At 33.0% G+C, this 21,466-nt stretch overlaps 1 protein-coding gene across 11 annotated transcripts in view; it reads left to right on the forward strand.

The window, feature by feature from the left end:
- Positions 1-16,993, forward strand: part of PPP1R12A (protein phosphatase 1 regulatory subunit 12A) — a 139,346-nt gene extending 122,353 nt beyond the window's left edge. For 6 of the 11 annotated variants that reach the window (XM_048217814.2, XM_044384561.3, XM_048217816.2 and 3 more), the window contains 7 exons: positions 1,858-1,874; positions 2,965-3,100; positions 5,000-5,104; positions 9,454-9,501; positions 11,949-11,999; positions 12,881-13,050; positions 14,544-14,637. In XM_048217814.2, the coding sequence (XP_048073771.1) occupies positions 1,858-1,874; positions 2,965-3,100; positions 5,000-5,104; positions 9,454-9,501; positions 11,949-11,999; positions 12,881-13,015 (492 nt within the window). In that variant the 3' untranslated portion in view covers positions 13,016-13,050; positions 14,544-14,637. Of the gene's footprint in view, positions 1-1,857; positions 1,875-2,964; positions 3,101-4,999; positions 5,105-9,453; positions 9,502-11,191; positions 11,223-11,948; positions 12,000-12,880; positions 13,051-14,543 lie in introns of those variants that run through there. The other 5 variants (XM_044384560.3, XM_026499965.4, XM_026499966.4 and 2 more) reach the window with 3 other exon arrangements.
- The last annotated feature ends 4,473 nt before the right edge of the window (positions 16,994-21,466 follow it).

A 21,466-nucleotide genomic window follows, 5' to 3' on the forward strand; every position in this document is an offset into this window, starting at 1 on the left:
GGATAGAAGAATATGGGGTGTATAAAGTTCGTTTTGCAAGATGGAAACATTCTAGAGATGTGTCGCACAACAATGTGAATATAGTTAACAGTATTAAGCTATACTCCTAAAAGTAATTTAGATGGTAACTTTTATGTCAGGTGTTTTTTATTACAATCTCAAAAATATAAAAAATAACCAATGGTTAGCGCCATGATTTTTAAAGACAAAGAAATGGAATTTGAATGATTTCTGTAACTGCTTGGAGTTTTTATTTTTTCTTAAATTTAAATCCATGAACCAGAGTACAAACTGTGAGGTGAATGGCGATGTTTTCATTTGCTGTTTACACATTTTATTTCATACATGGATATTTTTCTGAATTTGAATAATATCTCGGGTTTTTTTGGTTTTGTTATTTTTTTAATTGAAATATCATTGACTTGTAATATTGTATTAGTTTCAGGTGTTCAACATAGTGATTCATTATTTGTATATATTGCAAAAAATGATCACCACAGTAAGTCTAGTTAACATCCATTTCCACACGTAGTTACATTTTTTCTCTTGTGATAAGAACTTTCAAAGTCTGTTCTCTTAGCAATGTATGATTTTGAATCTCTTGAAAGTTGAAATTTAAATTCAAAATTGTCATGAAACTAATGAACAAATAATGAAATGAAGCATTACATCAAAAAAATAGGAAGCAAGTGCAAAGTTAAAATTGGTTTTGCAAAGGAAATTTAAATAGACTTTATTAGTAAGGTGTTTTTGGTCCAAATTAGACTTTAAACAATCCCAAAGGAACCCATTAATTTTACAGTGCATTCAAAGATAGATGCAATGGAAAAATACAATTACCTAATTCAGAAATTTAACAAACCATTTCTGAATAGTTGCCTTACAGAAAAGTGTAGTTTGAGCAAGAGCTTCGATAGAAAGGGAAAGAGCTAAAAATGACCACCAAAAAAAACCTACTTTGTCCCCAACTAAAATTCTTTTACCCTATGATCATTTCACCATTTAGATAAGAAGAGTTATGAAACATTGATAAAGTATACCATTTGCTTGAGAAAATTAAGTCGTAATTTCCTACCTCCAAGTTGCTAAACTTTGACGGAATTTGGAGCTGGATTTCTAGAAAGTAAATTTTAAAATTATGTGTATATTATTGCACATAAAATACCTTAGGTATTCATTTGTTTGCCTCTCGTGTTATTGCCTCAAAAACAGAAAAATGAGAAAAATAGTTGCTTTGGGATGTGACGTAGTAAACTTGACATTTGTTAATACAAATAAACATACTGCTTTCTCCTGAGTAGGTAGAAGTAATAGATATATGTCTTAGTTTCTTTTTTTTCTTCTAATTAAAAATATAGTATGGTGGCATTTGTAGGAATTCATAAAAGATGACTATAAATTGTGAAATGTAATTATATGGTTATTATGCATGAAAAATATATAGTGACTCTGTTCTAGAACTTCTGAACAATCACATTAAAGTTAAAGCATATATATAGTAGGGGCGCCTGGGTGGCTCAGTTGTTAAGCGTCTGCCTTCAGCTCAGGGCGTGATCCCAGAGTCCCGGGATCGAACCCCACATCAGGCTCCTCCATTGGGAGCCTGCTTCTTCCTCTCCCACTCCCCCTGCTTGTGTTCCCTCTCTCGCTGGCTGTCTCTCTCTCTGTCAAATAAATAAATAAAATCTTTAAAAAAAAAAAAAAAAAAAAAATATATATATATATATATATATACAGTAAATAGATAAGTTAAATAGTGTGGAAAAACAGTATAAATGTTAAATTTACTTCATCAATCAAGTTACTTTAATGAGAGTATAAAAATTAATATGCCTGTGTTTTTCTCTTTCTTAATAGACGGATTCCATTTCTAGGTATGTTTTACATTTTTACTGACTTTTTTCTTATTTTTATTCTGTGTTGCTTAGATATTTATAGATTTTGTAAGTTGGAATTATTTGAATAATAAAAATCTGTAGATGTTTAGGTGACCTAATAACTGTTACCAGCTTTCTTTGTCAAAGCCTTTGCTTCTAGTTCAATAGTCATAGTAAGTCACTAAAAAAGAAAATTTTTTCTTAAATCCTTACAACAGTGATAACTTTTTAAGTTTTCCTAAGCTTCCTAAGTTACTTCAGTATTAACTATGTCATTATTAACAGCAGAGGCTGATGAAAACCACCAGAAATGTATTTGATTAGGTATTCTGAATCTTCTCTCAGATCCCTGCTTTAGATAAAAGAAAAACAATGCAGACACTAAAATATGTCATCTAGCTCAAAATTATTCACCTTTTAGAAAACTCCACGGTGTCCTTAAGTCTAATCTCCATTCCAGTTCTCTCACTCATAAGAGTTAACCAAAACCTTGTAAAACCAAGAACAAATTTTTATATATTGATGATTCTGTTGAATTGAAATGTAGAAGCAATAGCATTTATCAGGAAAACGTAACCTGAATTCATAACGAGATAATAAGAAAATTCATGTACAGATGAGATTATTTTCCTTCTGTTTAGGGCAGACCTGTTATCTATCACTTTGGATAGAGGAGTTTATCAAATCTCAGCTGTTATTAATTTTTAAACAACTACATGCCACTTAAAGGAAAAGTGCTACCAATTCAAGTATAATACACCAACAGTTACAAGCCATGTTCTGATTTCAGAGATTTTAAAATGTAGAAGAGTACAGTTTAAAATTGTTGAAATAATTTATCATGATGTGAAACTAGTTCTGACTTTTTAGATATAGATATATTGAATCTCTTCCTCAAATAATAGAAATTAATAGTATTATAAATAACTTTCATTTATTATCACAAATACAGATGATAACAGATAATAGATGAAGGAGAATGTTACCTACTATTTTGGAATATCAAGTCAAAATATACTAGGATGCATGTTAATGGGAGCTGTAAAAGCCTATAATAAAGATTTTGACTTTGACTCATCTTTTAAAGATATGAAACCAGTTCCACATCAGCTGGTGATCGGTATGATTCCTTGCTGGGTCGCTCTGGATCATACACTTATTTAGAAGAAAGAAAACCTTATAGTAGCAGGCTAGAAAAGGACGACTCAACTGACTTCAAAAAGGTACTTGGGTTATTTAACTATATTTAATTAAAAATAATCTTTTGTATTAATACATTTATATTTCGATATTATTCCTGGAAACTCATAATGAAATCAGTATCTTGAAATAACTTTAATTTTCAGTTTGGAGCACTAAATGGTACAGAGAATATAAATAGCTGTTTGTTTTTTAAAAGGAAGAGACTTTATTTCACACTTAAGTGTCTCAGGCCGATACTGTGATTGAGCTGAGAAAAGAGGCATGGATGCAGGTGGGCTGGGGGGGGGGGGTGTATATGCATGTATACTCACACAAGCATGAACACACACTTTTCTCTACCTATTTGTCAATAAGAGGCAGCCAAACAAAGAACAGAGCTCTTCCTAAGTGAATATAGGTTTTCCTAGGTAACTAAAAAACTTGTGGTAACGTAAGTGCTATCATGTCTTAAGGATGGAAGTATTTAAGAAGTAAGTTCTGGAAACTCAACAGTCTAGGATTCTGACTCATAATTCTTAATATTTTAAGCTTAGAATAAACATGAAGTTTGTTGGGGAAAAAGAAGGCTTGTGATATTTGTACATGTTCCCCCAAATAGTAGGCAGCTATTTGAATTGGTTTCTTACAAGCAAAGTCAGCAAAAGAAGGAAGGTGGAGGGTCAGTTTACATTATGTGTAAAATTGTCATTCATTCAGTAAAGAATTAAACACTGTCCTAAGTAGTGAGCTTCTCCTCATGGGCAGTAGAGTTGGAGATACTGTCCTTGCTCTTATGGACATCTTCCATGTAGTAGAAGAGACCGACATGATCATACAGTCATATTAATAAATGTGTAACTTAAAAATTGAAACAATTATCTGAAGTAAAGAATCCATTTCATAAGAGTGTATAACAAAGGAAAGTGACAGGGCCTAAAGATAAGATTTCCTAAAGAAGTGAAGCTTCAGAAGCAAATCATAGAAGGACGATTAGTTAACTAGCAAAATGGAAGAAGAAAGTTTTCTAGATGGAGTGAAATAGAAAGACATAGACCTGGTGGTAGAAAGGCGCAGGATGCATTGAAGTAATTAAATTTTCAGTATGGCTGGTAGAGCAGAAGGGATGGTAGTGTGAGGTTGCACTTAGATGTACAGCCCAGGACCAGACCATACAGTGCTTTACAGGCTATTTTAAGGATATCTTTATACTGAACACTGGGAAGCTATTCAGGGGTTTCTGGTGTCAGGGTTAATGGAATGGTTGGCATATGAAGTTGAGATTATCATTTTTAAAAAGTCTACTCTTGCTGCTATGTATAGGACAAATTAGAGCGAGGTCAGGAAAATAATTCTAATTTTTACAATAGTCTAGATAAGAGATGATTTTAACCATCTATACTGGTAGTAGTAGGGATGGGGGAGAAAGAAGTAGTAGATTCAAATGTTACGAAAGTATTCAAGAAATATTTCACTTTCCTTAAAATTTTAGTAAAAGCAGTACAATTATAATGATAAATACAACTGATGCTCCACATCAGTGTCAGTTATTCAAGAGAGAATGATGCATAGAAAAGCTCACAGACCCCAGAAGAAGATCACAGTGGTTCCTCAGCTCTAGCTATAGTTGCTCTGCACTATGTGGTCCCTCTTTATCATATAACTGAATTTTTTTTTAATGGAAATACAAAAGGTAGATTTGTCAGTGCAGTCTTAAATTTTAAATACTAGAACTAATGTATTAAAGAGTTTCCATAGGACAAATACCTGCATGACCAAAAATTTTGCCTTGCAACCATAAAGCATTAAAATATTTTTAATGTATCCTTTAATGGCTCATATGTTACATTAATCTTTTTTGTTTTAATATTGCAAACTATTCAGTGGGAAATCTTAAAATAGTAAGAGAGCAGAAAAGTAATTTGTTGTTCTAATTTTTATAGCTTTATGAACAAATTCTAGCTGAAAATGAAAAGCTGAAAGCACAGCTACATGATACAAATATGGAACTGACCGATCTTAAATTACAATTGGAAAAGGCCACCCAGGTTTGTACCTTTTTCTCTTTGTTATCCTGAAGGTAATTGTTTTGATTTATTCTATCTAAAAAATTAGATTGAAATATTCTCAGGTGTTCCTTCGAAACATAAGTTTGGTTACTGATAATAGCTTATTAATAAGGAATCAAAATAATACAGTTTACTGATAACTTCATTTACTTCTTTCTAGAATAAATTAAAAATACAGAAGTAAAACCTTGTAATGGAAAGTTGAAGTATTTTTAAGCCAAAAATACCTATGTTGTGTTACATAAAGGGCTTAAATGCTTATTTCCCAGCATACCAAATGTAGGAAGGCATTAAAAGCATCTATACAGAATCTTCTTAGAGCCATTGAAAAATTTTATAATCGTTTTTATTCATTAGAAATATTTCCTGTTTGTCTCAAAATTAATTTGATATACTAATGCTTGAAGAAGATAGTTTGTCATTAACTCTTTTTATTTACCTTCTATGCAACAGCCTATAGGAGACCATTTTAGACAAGAAAATTGGGATAGCCAAACAAAATTCACAACCATATACATATGATCTAGGCTATGTATGATCTAGGCATTGTTTCCCAAGCTTTTTCCATGGAATACCAATTGTGGGAGATAGTAATAGGCACATTCCTTCCTCATTCTCTACCTGTCCCCTTCAAAGGAAAGAGTTTTGTGACCCAACTGTTTCATGGGAAATACTATACTACATCTTGGAGATTTTACAGGATACTACTCATGTGTTAAAAGGCTCTAAGCAGTCCTGTAATTTTTAAGAAAACAAACTTGTTTAATTTTAACATGAGACTTTGTAGTATAAACACATTTCTGCAGTTCAACTTTTGGAATCCAGTTTGAAATCACTCATCGAGAACTGACATGTCTGGTTCTATGAATAAGACTGTATTCTTTGGTCATTCTTTTACATTCATCTTTTTTATAATCTTTTAAGTTAATTTTCTATGTTGAACTTGTTACCAGGTCCCCTTTTCGTTGTCGTTAACCATTATTACATTGTGAAGCAGTTGTCTATGCACAATGGAGGCTTTGCTAAAATTCCAGGAATTAAGCTACCCTTATGAGGTTGAGGAGGCTCTGCAGATTCCATCATTTGATGAGGGTTTACTGTAAAGATACACAGAGAAGTAAGTCAGAACAAGAACACATTTCATAGTGAGGTGTCATAGAAACTTGGAATGTCATTCAAGTAACAACTTGCTGGGGTAACTTAGACTTCATGGTAAACTGGAAAGTCATCATTCTTTGGGTTGCATTAGTAGCTTCGTGAGCCTCCTCATACAAAAATATCATAACTAGTTTTCTGAAAATAACTTTAGCTCCAGAGATTTGATCATAATATTTTCTAAATAAAAATGTCCACTGCTTTAAAAAAAAAAAAAAGAGTCCACTGCTTCCTACTGCTGTATTCTGGCATTACAGTGAGTCAGCTAATCTGTGTTTTTACTGCTTACTACCTTCTCTGTTTCTCTGCTCTTCTTCCTACCCTGTTGTCATTTAATTCTTCCTAGATGTCTCTCATTCTAAGTCTGCAAGAAGGGGATCTGATAGAATTAGAATTAGCCAGTTATTATCAGCATGGAGCAGTCCTGTTACCATTTCATAGGACACTGGACAACCTAGAGCAAGTTGCCTTTAGGTCATGTACCAATTACTGATCCTATGGATTGTGGCCAGAAAAACAAGTTACTATTAACTGCCTTAGTAGACATTCTAAGTACCATGCCCAGTATACTGAATGAATAATGGAAAGGGTAATTCAGAATATAAGATATTGGTAAATACTCAGAGTTAATATCTCAGTTGGAAAAACAATGTAAATGTTTTTAATTTTAAGTGTCCATGTAAAAGCAAAGCTGATAAACATTAAACTTTTTGTTCAATTTTAAAGTATTTATCCTGAGCATTTAAGTCTACTATGAATCATTCCACCTGATTTTTATTTTCTTTTTGGGGCATTACTTCCATAACTATTCATGGGTATACATACTGATAACGGTTTGACAGTTGCATAGAGTTTTTTCCAAGGGAACTATCATCATCCTATTAATAGTGAGTTTGACAACACTTGGCCAAGGGATTCTAGAATCCTTGAATCCTGCCTTCGTCCAGCCACCCTCCTTCCTGTAGTCTCCCAACTGAGGCTGATTTACCAGAAACTGGTTCGATGAATAATATTTTGTCAAATGTCAATTCACTAGATTCACTGAATATGATTTTTAACAGCTTTAACTAGAACATTAACCAAAAATATTAACTAAAGTTGATTTTTTAACCTTAAGAAGTTAGCAGATGAATCATAAAATTGCTAAAATGTTCCTATATGAAGAAGAATCCTCAAAAAAATGCTAATTTTCCATCTAAAATTTTGTTGACTTATATGTAATGGCATTGTTTCAGCTGCTTCTGAATTCTTTTGGGTGCTTTTGAATGTCATTTTTAAATTTTTCAGTCTTTATTTTTTTTCAAGTAATGTGTACACCCAGCATGGGGCTCAAACTCACAACCCTGAGATCAAGAGTCCCATACTATTCTGATGGAGCCATCCAGGCACCACTACATTTTTCAGTCTTTAAAGCATTTTTTAGGATTCATTTGCATATCCTCGAGGGGCATATTTTTGTATTTTTAGCAGTTAAATATAAATTTTAATTTAAAAACATCAAAAAATCAGAATTAGCTGAAAAGTCTCATCATACTTGAAATTCTGAATTTGATTTCTAACAATAAGTAATTAAAATATGTCAACTTTTATTTTTCCAGAAAGAGTAACCACAAAAGCATAAAACCATTTAAAACAACAGAGAAAAGGAGGGATACCTGGCTGTGATTAGATCTTTAAATTTTATATACCATAAAAAAGAAATTGTGAAAAGAAGATCAAAAAGTAACTTGGTTACAGGCCTTGATGAGACTAAAGTATGAATGCTGAAATGGTTGACAGAATAGAAAATTACATAAAGAAACGTTTAGGGCGCCTGACTTGGCTCAGTCAGTAGAGTGCAGCTGTTGTTCTTGGGGTAGTAGGTTTGAGCCCTGTGTTGGGTGTAGAGATTACTTAAAAATAAAATTGAAAAAGAAGAAGAAAAAAGGGAAATATGTAATTAATGATGAAATATATTTTTAAGTATATTTTGTGGTTAATAGTCATAAAAAAGCATTCTTGTTAAAGTTGTCAAAAACCATTTTTGGTAAGTTGGTAAAGTTGATTATTCAACAAATTCACTTTTGGGAAATGAGTCATTTGATGGTTTTTATAGCAAACTGACCAGGAATCCAAGGGAGATATATGTACAGAAGTCAGTGTAAGAACTAGGATACCACTTGTTTTTTGTTGGGTTTTTTTTTTTTTTTAAGATTTTATTTATTTGAGAGAGAGAGTGTGTATAAGTGGGAAGAAGAGCAGAGAGAGAAGCAGACTCCACACTGAGCAAGGAGCCTGACGTGGGGCTCAATCCCAGGACCCTGAGATCATGACCTGATCTGAAGGCAGACGTTCAACCAACTGAGCCACCCAGGGGCCCCTAGGAACTACTTGTTTTTAACTGGGCCTTTACTCAGTATCCACATGCAGACCCCTCAGGTACTGGCCGTAACATATGGCTTAAAACCCCTTCTATTTCCCAGGTCTCAGGATTTTGTCAACTTTGAGTTGATAGCATAGTACCGTTGATACATAGTACAGTATCATTTCCTGATACAAAGCAGGAAAAATGAGAGCCCTAAGTACCAGGAAAAGAAAAGCTATATAGTTAGGATTTCTTATAAGTGACAGGGTGTAGTTCCTTACCAATTTTGGAGCATGGATGATTGGAAAAGAAACTCTAGATAGAGAGTGAGCAATAGGAAGCTGTGAGAGACACCAGAATTTAGGCCAGTTTACTGGCTTGGCTGCATGGATACTCACTCATCCTAGTCCAACTACCTTTCAGCCACGGTCCTAGAATCTGACCATTCAGATTAGCCACTCCTCCGAGTGGTGTGTAAGAGAGAGCTTGAGCATCGGACAGGAAACTCTAGGATGTTATGGTTTTGTTCCACAGTACTCACCCATCTTTAGCCCCTACTATACTGCGTAAAGACCTGAGAAAAAGTGACGGGTAGACCATGAGAGCTGTGGAGACCATTCTATTTCTAAGCATTTCTTTAACTCTCTGTTGTTTCAATACAAGGTTGTTTTCTCTTTTCTTTATTTATACCTGTGTATTACTCTACCTGAATTATGTGATTTATTTGAACACCACTAGAGGAGATACTATGGTCCTCCTTCATTCACCTTCACCACCCCCCCACCTTTATTGCGCTTATATCCCTTTTATATTTCTTACTTCGTTACAGAGACAAGAAAGGTTTGCTGATAGGTCACTATTAGAAATGGAAAAAAGGGTAAGTATCCATTTTATTGAATAATCATTTTCCCCCTTTATTGTTTTACATAAGCAATAGTAAGGTTTTTTGTTTTCTTTTAATTTTATTTTTATGAATGGTAATTTTTGTTAGTGTAGATTAATATTTTAATTATGAATGTTTTCTGGCTTAGCTTCTTTGTACAGTTCTGTGGGATCTCTCTAGGTGTGAAATTACCTTACCTCTCTAGGTATTATGACTTAATTTACCATGTTATTCTTTTAACAGATTAAAAAAAATCTTTGCCTTGATTCTGAAATGCACACGTTATGATAGTGCATCCGATGTTTTTGAAGTGCCATTTATCTCTTTGGTTTTCTGTTGTATACTTAAAACATTCTGATGCATACATTTAGTTTAAGTCTTTAGAAAATTTAAATCCATTCTTAAAGTTTGTAAAGATTCTAAGGACATCAAATTCTCAAATTTCTTTTAAAGTTAATAATACTTTATTTAATTTTGAATTTAAATATTTAAATTAAATAGTATATTTTAAATAAAAAAAATTGACTACTAGAAAAGCCTTTTGCCCTTTTATGTCTTCCTATAATTTTTTATTTGGCAACGATATATTCATTTGTATTTCTCATTTATTATTGTTATTGCTCAGAGGTCTAGCAGTGGCCATAGGAAGAACTCTGCAGTTTAGTCTGAGCAGTTGAGAGTATATAAATGATCAAAAGTTAAAGGAAAAGAGTGTCCGTTAGTCCAAGTGAGCAGTGGCTAGACCTACAAGGTTTCAGCCAGACAAGAAAGTACATCCTGGGTAGCTAGGTCAAAGAATAAATAATCAGGAGCCGTTGATAAAATATTTTCCTCCATTCCATTATAAAAATAGCCAATTTACCTTTTTGACAAAAAAAAAAAATGAGAGAAATGATGTCTGTCTTTTTTTATCTAGACTTGTGCACACGTGGTGCACACGTTTATATTCTGACATACTCACCTAACCTTCTTTGTTTGCCTGTCAAAGGCAAATAAATTACAAAGTAGCTAATTTACTTTCAATTTAACAGATATTACTAATCCTAGTATTAATAATATCTGCTAATAACATTTATTCAGCACTCTGAAGTACCAGGCAGGCACTGGGCTAATAAGCACTTTACATGTATTTTTCTTAACCATATTTTTTGATGTTATTAAGTTTGTCAAACAGAAGAAATTGCCTACAACTTTATAGTTGCTGATTTGGTGACAAGACAGTTTGGTATAGTGTTCTTGTCTTGCTTTGGCAGAAAGTAGTTAAAATCTTGAAGGTACCTAATAAAATTGAGGATAATGAGGCTGAAGGAAATATGTTATTTATGAGATTTCACCAAGTTATTAGGATCAGATATGATGCTATATATCCTAGTGTTTTGGGAAGTGCAGTAGTTTTTATGAATTAGTCATGGCTGTATTATTAACTAGGAGGAAGTTCTGTTCATAGAAGATAACATTTTTGTCTATATAATAGTGTTTAAACCAGCTATTAATAGAATAACATGGTACTTAAAAGACTATGAGTAGGAGTCCCATCTACTTTTTACATCACATAATCTAAAAACATTAACATTTACAGTAAATATACTGCTTTACTAAATATCAACATTAATTATTAATCTGGGAAAGAATGTCTTGGAAATTCTAGTGATTAAACTAAATTTAAATGGTTTGTATCTGAAAGGTGACCGGCAAGAGTCAGTATCTTCTGGGCGGTATGACCTAACAACCAAAGTTTTACAGCACATTAATTACTGCTGCTTGCTTTTTGCGTAACACCCTAGAGTGCTTATTATTTAAGGGAGAATAAAACCGTACACTGCAGTAATATATCGTATGTTGCCTTTGCCTGTCACTCGTGGAAAGGAGGTACTTTAAGTGCTGCAGTTGCTTCTTCATTAGATTCACTGCATTAATGCTGCACACGGTATCAACCTAAATACAAAGCTATAAAGTCAGTTGGATAAATAATGACTAGTAAACATTGTAGGTGGAAGAGATGAACTTCTCTTAGATCCTTTGGAAATTTTAAAGTACACATATTTTAGGCATGTTTGCTGCTTGCGTTTCTGCTTCTGTCACTGTAGAATAATTGCATCTATGTGTGATTTTTTTTTTCTTTTCTATATAATCCTCAGTCTTGAGTATTGGTTTATTCCTAAGTTTTATGTGAACTAAAAAAATAGTTTGAACATGTTATGTAGCATCTTACTAGAAAGTCAAAGCTTTGAAGAAAGAGCTTATAGAAATTAATAAAAATAATCTTCATATTTACTTCTCTCAAAATTTGGAAAGCTCTTTACACATCACTGGCATCACATCTTTTTCCACACTGCTCCTGATTTGATTTTTGACTCTAAAGTGTCACTCTTTCACAATTTAGAAGAAAATTAAGAATATAATAATTATGTGATTAATATTGGCACCTTAAATTGATCTAGGAACGAAGAGCTCTAGAAAGAAGAATATCTGAAATGGAAGAAGAGCTCAAAGTAAGTAAACCTTGCTATGACTTACAAGAGATAGTGCTGTTTATCAACTCAGGTGTTACAGTATTCTTATAGATATTATGTTTATGTTAATTGTTCTCTGTACTGATTATGTAGTTTGTGAATTATCGATATCTTGTGCTTCTCTTCTTCCTACATCTAGGTTTTATGTGAGCTAGGAGAATATAATCAACTCATTTCGTTAATCAGTTTTTAATGGCTCTTTTGATGTTCAGGTATAGAAGAAATTAGACAGTAATGACTATAAGATTTGGGATTTATTATTTATTCACATTTCACATACTCTGTTTCTTGGAGAATAAATGGTGGAAGGGGTGTCAATACAAAAATATTTTCCTTTGAAAATAAAGGACATTACAGTAGTGGATGAGCAGAGCTCTGCTTTATTGAACTCCGAATTACCTATAGAAGTAACTGTTTGTTTTGAATGTTGGAAGGAATCCTCTTTGCTGGGGAAAAAATAGCATAGTTAATTGGTTAGTTTTTATTGTATTATCTTGCATAAAACGTCTTTATCACATTATGAATTAATGAACTGATACATAGGACAATGTTCCCGTAGAATTAAAATTTCAAGAGTTAATTATTGTATTACTGAATTTGGTTCCTTATTAAAATGTTATTATTGAATGGCTTTGGAGACAGTTTTTGGATTTTGTTATATATTTTGTTTGATATGGAATTTTAGGACTACACTATTTAGCTTTGCAAATCTCAGGGAATGAATATCCTTATAGATATTCATTCAAGACTCTTAATTTTTTCTTCTTGTATGCATTATCTGTGATTCTTTGTATTTTTATTGTACGCTTTCCCATTTTCTTATTTTTTTATTTTCTATTTCTTTGTTCTAATTCCTGCAGAACCTGCACCAAATAAAGCAAATTCAAACTCTGAGAGAGTTAAATGAGCGACTGCTGACTGAGAATAGGGCCTTGACAAGAGTGGTAGCCAAGCGCTCAGGGTTCTGTAGGCATCTGCAGTCTGTAAACCTGTAATTTATAGTTTCATCATTTCTTCTTGGTAGAGCCAGGCAGGTGTTTTTGTATTAGTAAGCGTGTCTTAAGCTCACTTTTACAAATTAATGCCATTATGTCTGAAGCTTATCATGTAACTGTTAATTATGCATGGCTTCTCAGAATGTTAGAAAGTGTCACTAATTGTATATTCTGACTGATAAACTACAATAAATTTAGGAAATGATTTAAGGATTTAAAGACTTGTCTGCACTTTTGCAAAGCTTTATACATTTTTGGCTCTACAGATATTTTAAGGATTAAATATTTAAATATAACTTTAAAATTCTTTTCTAGAAAGAAAATGGAACATAAGCAGTATAACATATTTTACTTATAATTAATATGTTGAAGCTAAAGATTAAGCATGCTTTACCTTTTTTTCAAAATAATACAATTTCAGTCAGAACCACTGTAGTTAATATTCTCTTAGTTCTTTATTACAGAGGTATCCTAATACATAAACTTCAGATTACTATGGTTTAGATCCATACATTGTGAACACAAGAATTCATTGGTTCCACGTAAAGTTAAGCTCTTCATAAAGATTTTGCTTAACTTAATTATGCCAAGTAGAAGTTTTACTTTTATCTAATTTTACAACCTAGTACATTTTGATAGCTGAGGAAAGATATTGAAAGATATTTTAAGCACCTTGGAAAGTATGTTTTAATGTCCAGAATATAAGCTGTTCCACTTCCTAGCAAATCTGGCAGAGCACGTGTGATTTAATTCATTCTTAGTGGAAAATCCAGTTTACTGATAACATTTCTACCCCCTCCTTCAGTGTGACTATAAAACAGAAAATAGATTTGCTTTGAGGACGTAAGGATGTGTTTTTCTGTTTGCTTCAAATACTGGTGGTTTTTTCAATGCTTAGGTATTTTCATCAATACAGACTGACTACTTCGGCTTATAAATTATTTTGTACTATTCTAATAATAGTAATAGTTATTATAACTTAACGAGCACCTATCTTGGATCACACATTGTACTACATGCTTAAACTTGGTACTACAAATGAATCCTTTAAGGAATTTTAATAATTTAGAACAAATCTAACTTCCTCAATACTATGCTAAATAGGCTGGTTTCCTTGTGGAATAATAGTAAGTACTGTGGTTTGAGGTCTGATGTAAATAAAGTAAAAGGCCTCAGTTTAGGTGCCGACAGGAAGTCTTAGAGGAACTCCCTTTGAGAGCCCATCCTAACAAAAACAGGCTTCATTTTCTTGGCTGCTCTAATATGGTGTGCTTGTGAGTCGTAATAGCGGGTGATTTAGTACATTCCAATTGATAACTTTGGGAGAATAAACCTTTAATTCCATCATTTATTAAACTAATTAGCTTCACAAATCAAGCTTTTTCTTTCTTTCATATATGTTTTAGCCACTAGAAATTTATATAACTGACAAAGCTTGTTCATGTGTCTTGTGGTGAAAACATAAAATTTATGAAGAGTAACATCGTATCTTCTTATTGAAGTAAAACTTTTATTTTTCCCCTCACAGATGTTACCAGACCTAAAAGCAGACAACCAGAGGCTAAAGGATGAAAATGGGGCCTTGATTAGAGTTATAAGCAAACTTTCCAAATAAAAAGCAGCAAATAATGGAATTGCACATATTAGCAACCCAGTGGACCATAACTGACAGTCACTGGAAGCCTGAGAAGAATCCTTGGAGACTGTCATTTTCGGATATCCTGCCAAATGCCCTCTTATCTAGGAATTTTGTTTTGTTTAATTTTCTGGTTTTTTTTTTTTTTCTTGTATCAAGACCATTGTTTCATGTTAATGCAGCTGCTGAGAAGATTTTTTTTTTAATGACTGAGAAAACTTGTTTACAGCTCCAGCATATAAGGAAAGTGTTCAAGGCCAGATATGCCTCAGATATTTAACCAGTAAGCCTTAGTTGTACATAAATACTTTTGTGTCAACAGAAACTTTCAGCTCTCACAGAAGACAGTTATTCAACATTTTTTGATGTGCCACAGTTTCCGGTTTTTCGATATTTAATTTTTTGCTTTACATCTAAGTTTGGGTTTGTATTTTTTTCCTTCTAACTCTTCATGTGGCAGACTCTTCTATGTTTTCACAGCTTTCTCATTTACAGAAAAGAACACTGTTCTTCTGATATCATTGTTATGTATTAGGCTAATGCTGTGTTGTCTTCCACCTGGAACTGAATTGCTTGGTGGAACATTTGCTTTCACTGTTTGTGCAATATGCATTTATTTCTTATATGAATGCTTTAAAGTCAATTGAGATTAGATTCTTTTAAGTCCTGTTTTCTGCCTTCATTGGTCACTTTTTGTTTTTGTTTGTTTTTTATTATTGTAGTATAAGATGTTAGATTCTGTAATCTTCACATTCATTTTAGCAGGTACTGAGTGATGCTGTATATATAAATAAGTGTATTGTTTTGATTTTTAGACCACCACATGGCATGCTTGACTATTTCCTTATTTCAAATGTCTGTTAATGCAAAGTAGGCTACTCCATAATAGTGTTAAAACAAAATTTGCTAACAATGTGATATAAAGACTTTAAAAGTAACACATTATATGGAGCCCTATCTTTACAAAAGTTTTCTACTGTAAAGTGCTTTTACTTTTATTTCCAGTTTTCATTTGATAGTATTCAACCACAATTAAAGTTGCATAAGATAATTGCTTCACATTTCACATACCTATATTTATCTGAGTGCTGTCTAAAACTGTTGTGCTAGCCAAAGTAATGCTATGAAATCATTTGCAGACTTAACCCGTGAGTTAATGTTAAATGCACTGTTATTGCCATGTGAAGAGGCATTGACTTTGATACCACCATCATGTTCAGACCATTTTATACATTTCAGTGGCCTTTTTAAAAAAAAAAAAAAAAGGAAAAGGGAAAAAAAAAAAAAAGCAAAACCAAGTACATAGTGAAGATGGCTTTTATTTGGACAAATAGCTTTTATATTTTCATCAAACCATGCAAAAAAAAATTACATCTTTCTGGCACATAACTGTCTCCTTAACCACTGAACAGTTCAGCCATTTGAATAAATTGTACATCATAAAGCTTATAGTAGCTAATTGTATTATTGATTGTATTGTATACTATATTAAATGTGAATTTGTACCCCTTCATTTTAAAAGGTCATTGTGTTCTACTGCCTATTTTAGATTACTTTGGGGCTGGGAAAGGGTGTTTTGGTAAGCAGGATTTTAAGTCCTCTCTCTCTTGATTGGTTTTATGAAGATATAAGGTTATGCTCTTACTACCAAGCTCAGGATTCTTGATTTTTAAAGGTACAAGGATAGTTATGGGAATTTTATTTTTGGTTATATTTGAACTGTATGAATGGTGGGTCTGAATATAGAGAATTTCCATGGTCTTATGTGGACGTAAAATATACAGATAATTGATCAGTTTGAGTGACTGCAACATGTTCTGGTTGCACAACAGTTAGGCATGCTAAGGATTATATTTGTGAAGTTTGGATGCCTGTGAAGAATGATTAAATACATGTTTCTAATATTTTAGTGTTTTGTATTTAGGTTATTTATTCTTTGTATCTAAAACTGAACAGCTACTGTGCTATATTGATTTTATTGGTAGTATTGAGCAGACCTTGTTTCTGCATGAAACTAGTTGCAAAACCCACTATTTTGGAAATAAAAATGTATTTTGACATATACAAATAAAATGAATAAAACTATTTTAAATGTGTGACCTTTTACTGAAGACATTTAAATTTTGTTCTGAGATATTTAAATTCTGCATGGGTATTTTTTCACTAATTGCTTTACTTGGATTCCAATTTGAATAATTTCTGAAATTGTAATATTGTGATAATTTGCACAACATTGTACATGCACATCTGTAAATGCAATCTTAATTGCCATATTTATGCAATCTGTGTACCAATTTGGACAAATGTTTATATATTTTACATAAAGCTGTCTGTATGCAGAATCTGAGAACTAGTTTTTTTATGATAATAAGTGGGTAAAAAACAATAACAGTGAGTCTCAAGGTAGTAGAGGCTTTGTAGCACAAGATTTCATTTACATAAACATCTTGTGGTTTCTAAACTAAACCTGTGCTTTTTTCTTAGCTGCAAACATGGGCTTGGGAGTACATATAAAGATAATATTCCATTGAGATGTAAAATATTATTCTTCAACCTAGGTTTGTCCAAAGTTCAACCTCTCCCCCCCATCTACTTACACATCTAAATATAACTATCATAGCAGGCACTTTCAGTTTGGAAACTTTGGTAGAGGACTTGTAGTAAGCCTATGTTTTAACTGAATACAACAAGAATTGAATTATCTTCTTTCTATTTCCAGTACTTTACCCTATGCATGGTCACAGAACGAAAGATGTTACTGTTGTTTGCCTTCACATGCCAGTACTTCAAAGCCAAATGAAAAGCAGCTATCGAACTGTGTTGGAGAGTATTCATATAAAAAGTAGATACTCACCAGTCCATTAGGCTACTTTGCTCTTTTGCTTACAGGTTTATTATCACTTAGTCTTCCCTGGCTAATCTGAAACAGTCATGACTCTCAATGTCCACTCTCACTGAGTTTGTTGTCGTAAGAAGCAGATAATCCAGAAGGCCAAATTCTCTCTACTCTAGGACCATGTATTTCCCATAGGACGTAATAGCCCTGTAGTTCGCCGTTCACTTGTCATGATAAGCAGAATACAGAGAAGACCCCATTAATAATTATTAACTATCCATTAGTGAAAACCTTTGGCTGCAAAGATGAAGGCTGACTGATACGCAATCTTTTCTCTGATGTCCACGTTGTACACTGTATGTTTGTGATCTCTGTGTGTGAGTATACGTGTACAACAGGTGTAATGTACAATCCAAAAAGGATTGGGTATAAAATGAAATTGTTTTTCCTATTTATCACATATCTCTAACTACATTTCTTGACTTTCATTTTGGAAAGGTTCTCTGGGGTGTTAAGTGCTATGTAAACAACAGATTGCTCTTTCTCTGAGGTAAGTGACACAATGTCATACCAATGTTCCTTGCCTACAAAATGACCAGATGACAAAGTAATAAATTTAAAAACATACGAGTCAGAAGTTTAAGATTCTATAATAAGGTAACATAAATAATTCTCTGATTACCATAACTTGAAATTTTATTACAAGTGTTTTAAAGTTTAAGTAAGCTTTTTTGAGCCTGGCTATCACAACTTGTCACTACTTAGATGCCAATAAATAAATAGGTTACAAAAATGAACTAGATTTTCATTTTAAAAGGTTAATGAAAAAGAAAGGGGGAAAGTTTAAGAATTATAAATATTAGTAGATTTTGTCTTGAATAATATACAGCTAATAGGGCCTGTACTTTGTGCTTTTATGTCTGGGAGACTGGTAGTAGAAAAGAGAAGAAACTACCTTCTCTCCCCTTACACTCCATTTTTCTGACGGGTCTGATTTGCATATCTCATTTGATCTGTACCACAGGCTGGCCAAATAAAGTCTGTCTCCACTTTGTAGGTGAGAAACCTGAGATGTACAGACTATTAACTGATTTAACATTCCAGGACTTTTTCTAATATTAGCAGTTAGTTTGATGGTTTATTTGCATGAAATTGCATAAGTGACCTATGAGCCTATTTTATATGTCTAGGCTTTAAAATAAGGATAGCATTTCTTGAGGGGTTTTTTTGCATTCTTTCTCTAATTCTACATCCTAACCCCCACACTCACTAAATTTCTCCTCTCCTTAGAACTTGTTATTGCTAAACCATTTTGCCCTATAATGGGATTTTTTTTTTTTTGAGATGAATGCTTTAATGCTCAAGCAGCTAGTGATTTACTGATGCAAATTCTAACTATATCCGGTAGACCATCATAAAGTTTTTAAAGATATTTTCACATACATGCAAAAGAATTTCTGCATTCTTAAAAAATTAAGACATTTTTAGTTGGTGATTGGAGCTTAATTCTCAAGAACTTTATTACCAAGTAAGATAGGCAACATTGATAGTGCTATGGTTTTAGCAGCGAACTTTTCTCCCCAATGAAAACTTGTGGAATGTCAATATATAACATAAAAATTGTGTTTACGTTAACTCAGATATGACCTCACCCCAAAAGAAAGTACTCAAAATAAGACAACATGACCACAGCATGATTTTCTCACTTGTTACTTATTCTGTGTTTTTAAACACTTGAGTTTTGGATTCAGTCAGGTCTAGATGTAAATCTTAGTTTCACCACTTTATGATTGCGTGTCATTGGTCAAATTAACCATTTGGGCTCAATTTCTTTGGGTAAATGACATATCGTATAAAGTGCCTTGAATACTTCCTAGAGTTTAGTGGATAGATGCTCAGAATTGCAATTATTATGTTATTACTTTGAAGAAGTTACATTAATTTGTGACTTTCTAAAAGTATTAATTTACTTTGGAATTAACTTATTTTTGCTAAGATCACTTGATAATGTCAGCATATTTCCAAAGAAGATTGTAGCATTTTTTTAAAGATATATCAATTTATTTTAGACAGCGGGGTGAGGGGGCAGAGAGAGGGAGAAAGAATCTCAAGTAGACTCCCCACTGAGCACAGAGCCCCACGCTGGACTTGGTCTCATGACCCTGAGATCATGACCCAAAGAAGCTTGTAGTATTTTTAAAATTTAATAGTTTCCTCTTAGAATATATTAAAACAAAATTTTGGAATGATTTACCCAGTTATCATAAACACCTAATTTTTTACTCTAGGATCAGTAAGGGAGAAAAATACATAAGAGGTGGATTTCGGAGGACTTCCTTCAACCATTGCAAAGAAGGAAAAGGTACACCTCTGTAACCATGCCACATCTGTGCCAACAGATTCCATGGACACTGGCTCTAGTGGTGTGACTGAATCTAATCCATTTATGGACCCCAGTTGCTGTTAACAGAGAAGGAGAGATGGGGAAAGAGGCAGAGAATTTACATGTGACATAAAATATATTTGCCATAGAAGAGGCAGGTGGTAAGTATGGGCTAGTAAATGTTTTAATACTTGTAATAATTGCTATTCAATATTCCTTGTTTTCATTAAGATTTATGGTTGTTGGGATGTCAGTATCATCACTAATTTTGGATGCTTTTAAAGTTTACATGGAGCTTGTAAAATATCCTGCAGTTATCTCGGTCATTTTATCAGCCTTCAGATCAGACTAACCTTGTTACATAATGATGTTCTGCATAAGAGCTTTATTACCTTATCTGTTCTTTTGTTGGAAATTTATAGTTCTGCCTCTCGTTCTTATTCCGTGCAAGACTGCACATCTGTCTAGTACTTGCTTTACTGTAAGCAGCAGTAGAAAAACTGAGGGAAGGCAGCTAAATTTTAATATTTTCTGTGTACCACACCCTATACATATCTTGGTTTTGTGGTTTAAAAAAATTTTTTAAGCTGTTTCTTTTATTTTACTCTGCTGTGAGCCCCTTAAAAAAACAGGGTCTTTTTCATTTTTGTTCTCAGCACCTAGCCTAGTGCCTTGCAAATAGTAGGTGTTTGCTGAATGTTTAAAAGGAACAAGTAAACCCAAATAATTAAATTCTGATATATACACTTTGTGGAAGAAGAAATCTCAGCTGGCTTCTAGATTTAAGTTTTTTAAGCTACTGAATATAAACATTCTGATTCCTGCAGACTTTAAGTCATTCAACAAGTTCTTGTTAGCGCTTATATGCCAGACATTGCTCTATGTGGTGGGTACATACTCGGAAGTAAAGCAGGCAACAACAAAATCCTTGCCTTGTGGTTACATTCAAATAGTGGGAAGATTGAAAATAGACAAACACACTGTGGTAGAAGTTCTGTGGTGAGCAAGAAGAGTAGGAGAGACCAGAGAGGCAACCAAGAGCTGGATTAGGGACTCGATGTAGAGAAGAATTGGCCACATACTGTGCACTAGCCTCACCCCGACTAATAGACTTGCTTCTTCAACAACCTTACTGCTTTTATCTATACCCTCTTGCCAACGGTAACTTGTAGCTCCTTACAATAAGAGCCTTATATACTACTTTTTATTAAAAAAAAGAATTGGATTATAAATTTTGAATTAGGAAAAATTATACTAGAAACTTAGATTTAGGTCTTCTAAGGGGAAACTTAATTAAATGTAAAACATTTGTTAAGACTCATGACAACCAAGTTAGAAATGGAAAAAAATTATTATAAACATCAATACTATATAAAAGAAGTACATCAGTTCTTTGGGCAAAATTAATATTTTAGGTCAGTTCTCAAAAGAATTTTTCTAACTGGTTTTACCATTGGTCTGTATACCTATTGCATTGTCCTCATTTGTGGGGTTTTGGGGTTTTTTGGTAGTAGTATTTCTGTTCAGATGGTCATTTCTCATTTCTGCTTTCAAAAGCAAAATCTGGATAGTAAGATGTGCTTCTGTAATTGCTAA

Source organism: Ursus arctos, unplaced genomic scaffold (genome assembly GCF_023065955.2).
Source record: "Ursus arctos isolate Adak ecotype North America unplaced genomic scaffold, UrsArc2.0 scaffold_21, whole genome shotgun sequence".
NCBI classification, from domain to species: Eukaryota; Metazoa; Chordata; class Mammalia; order Carnivora; family Ursidae; genus Ursus; species Ursus arctos.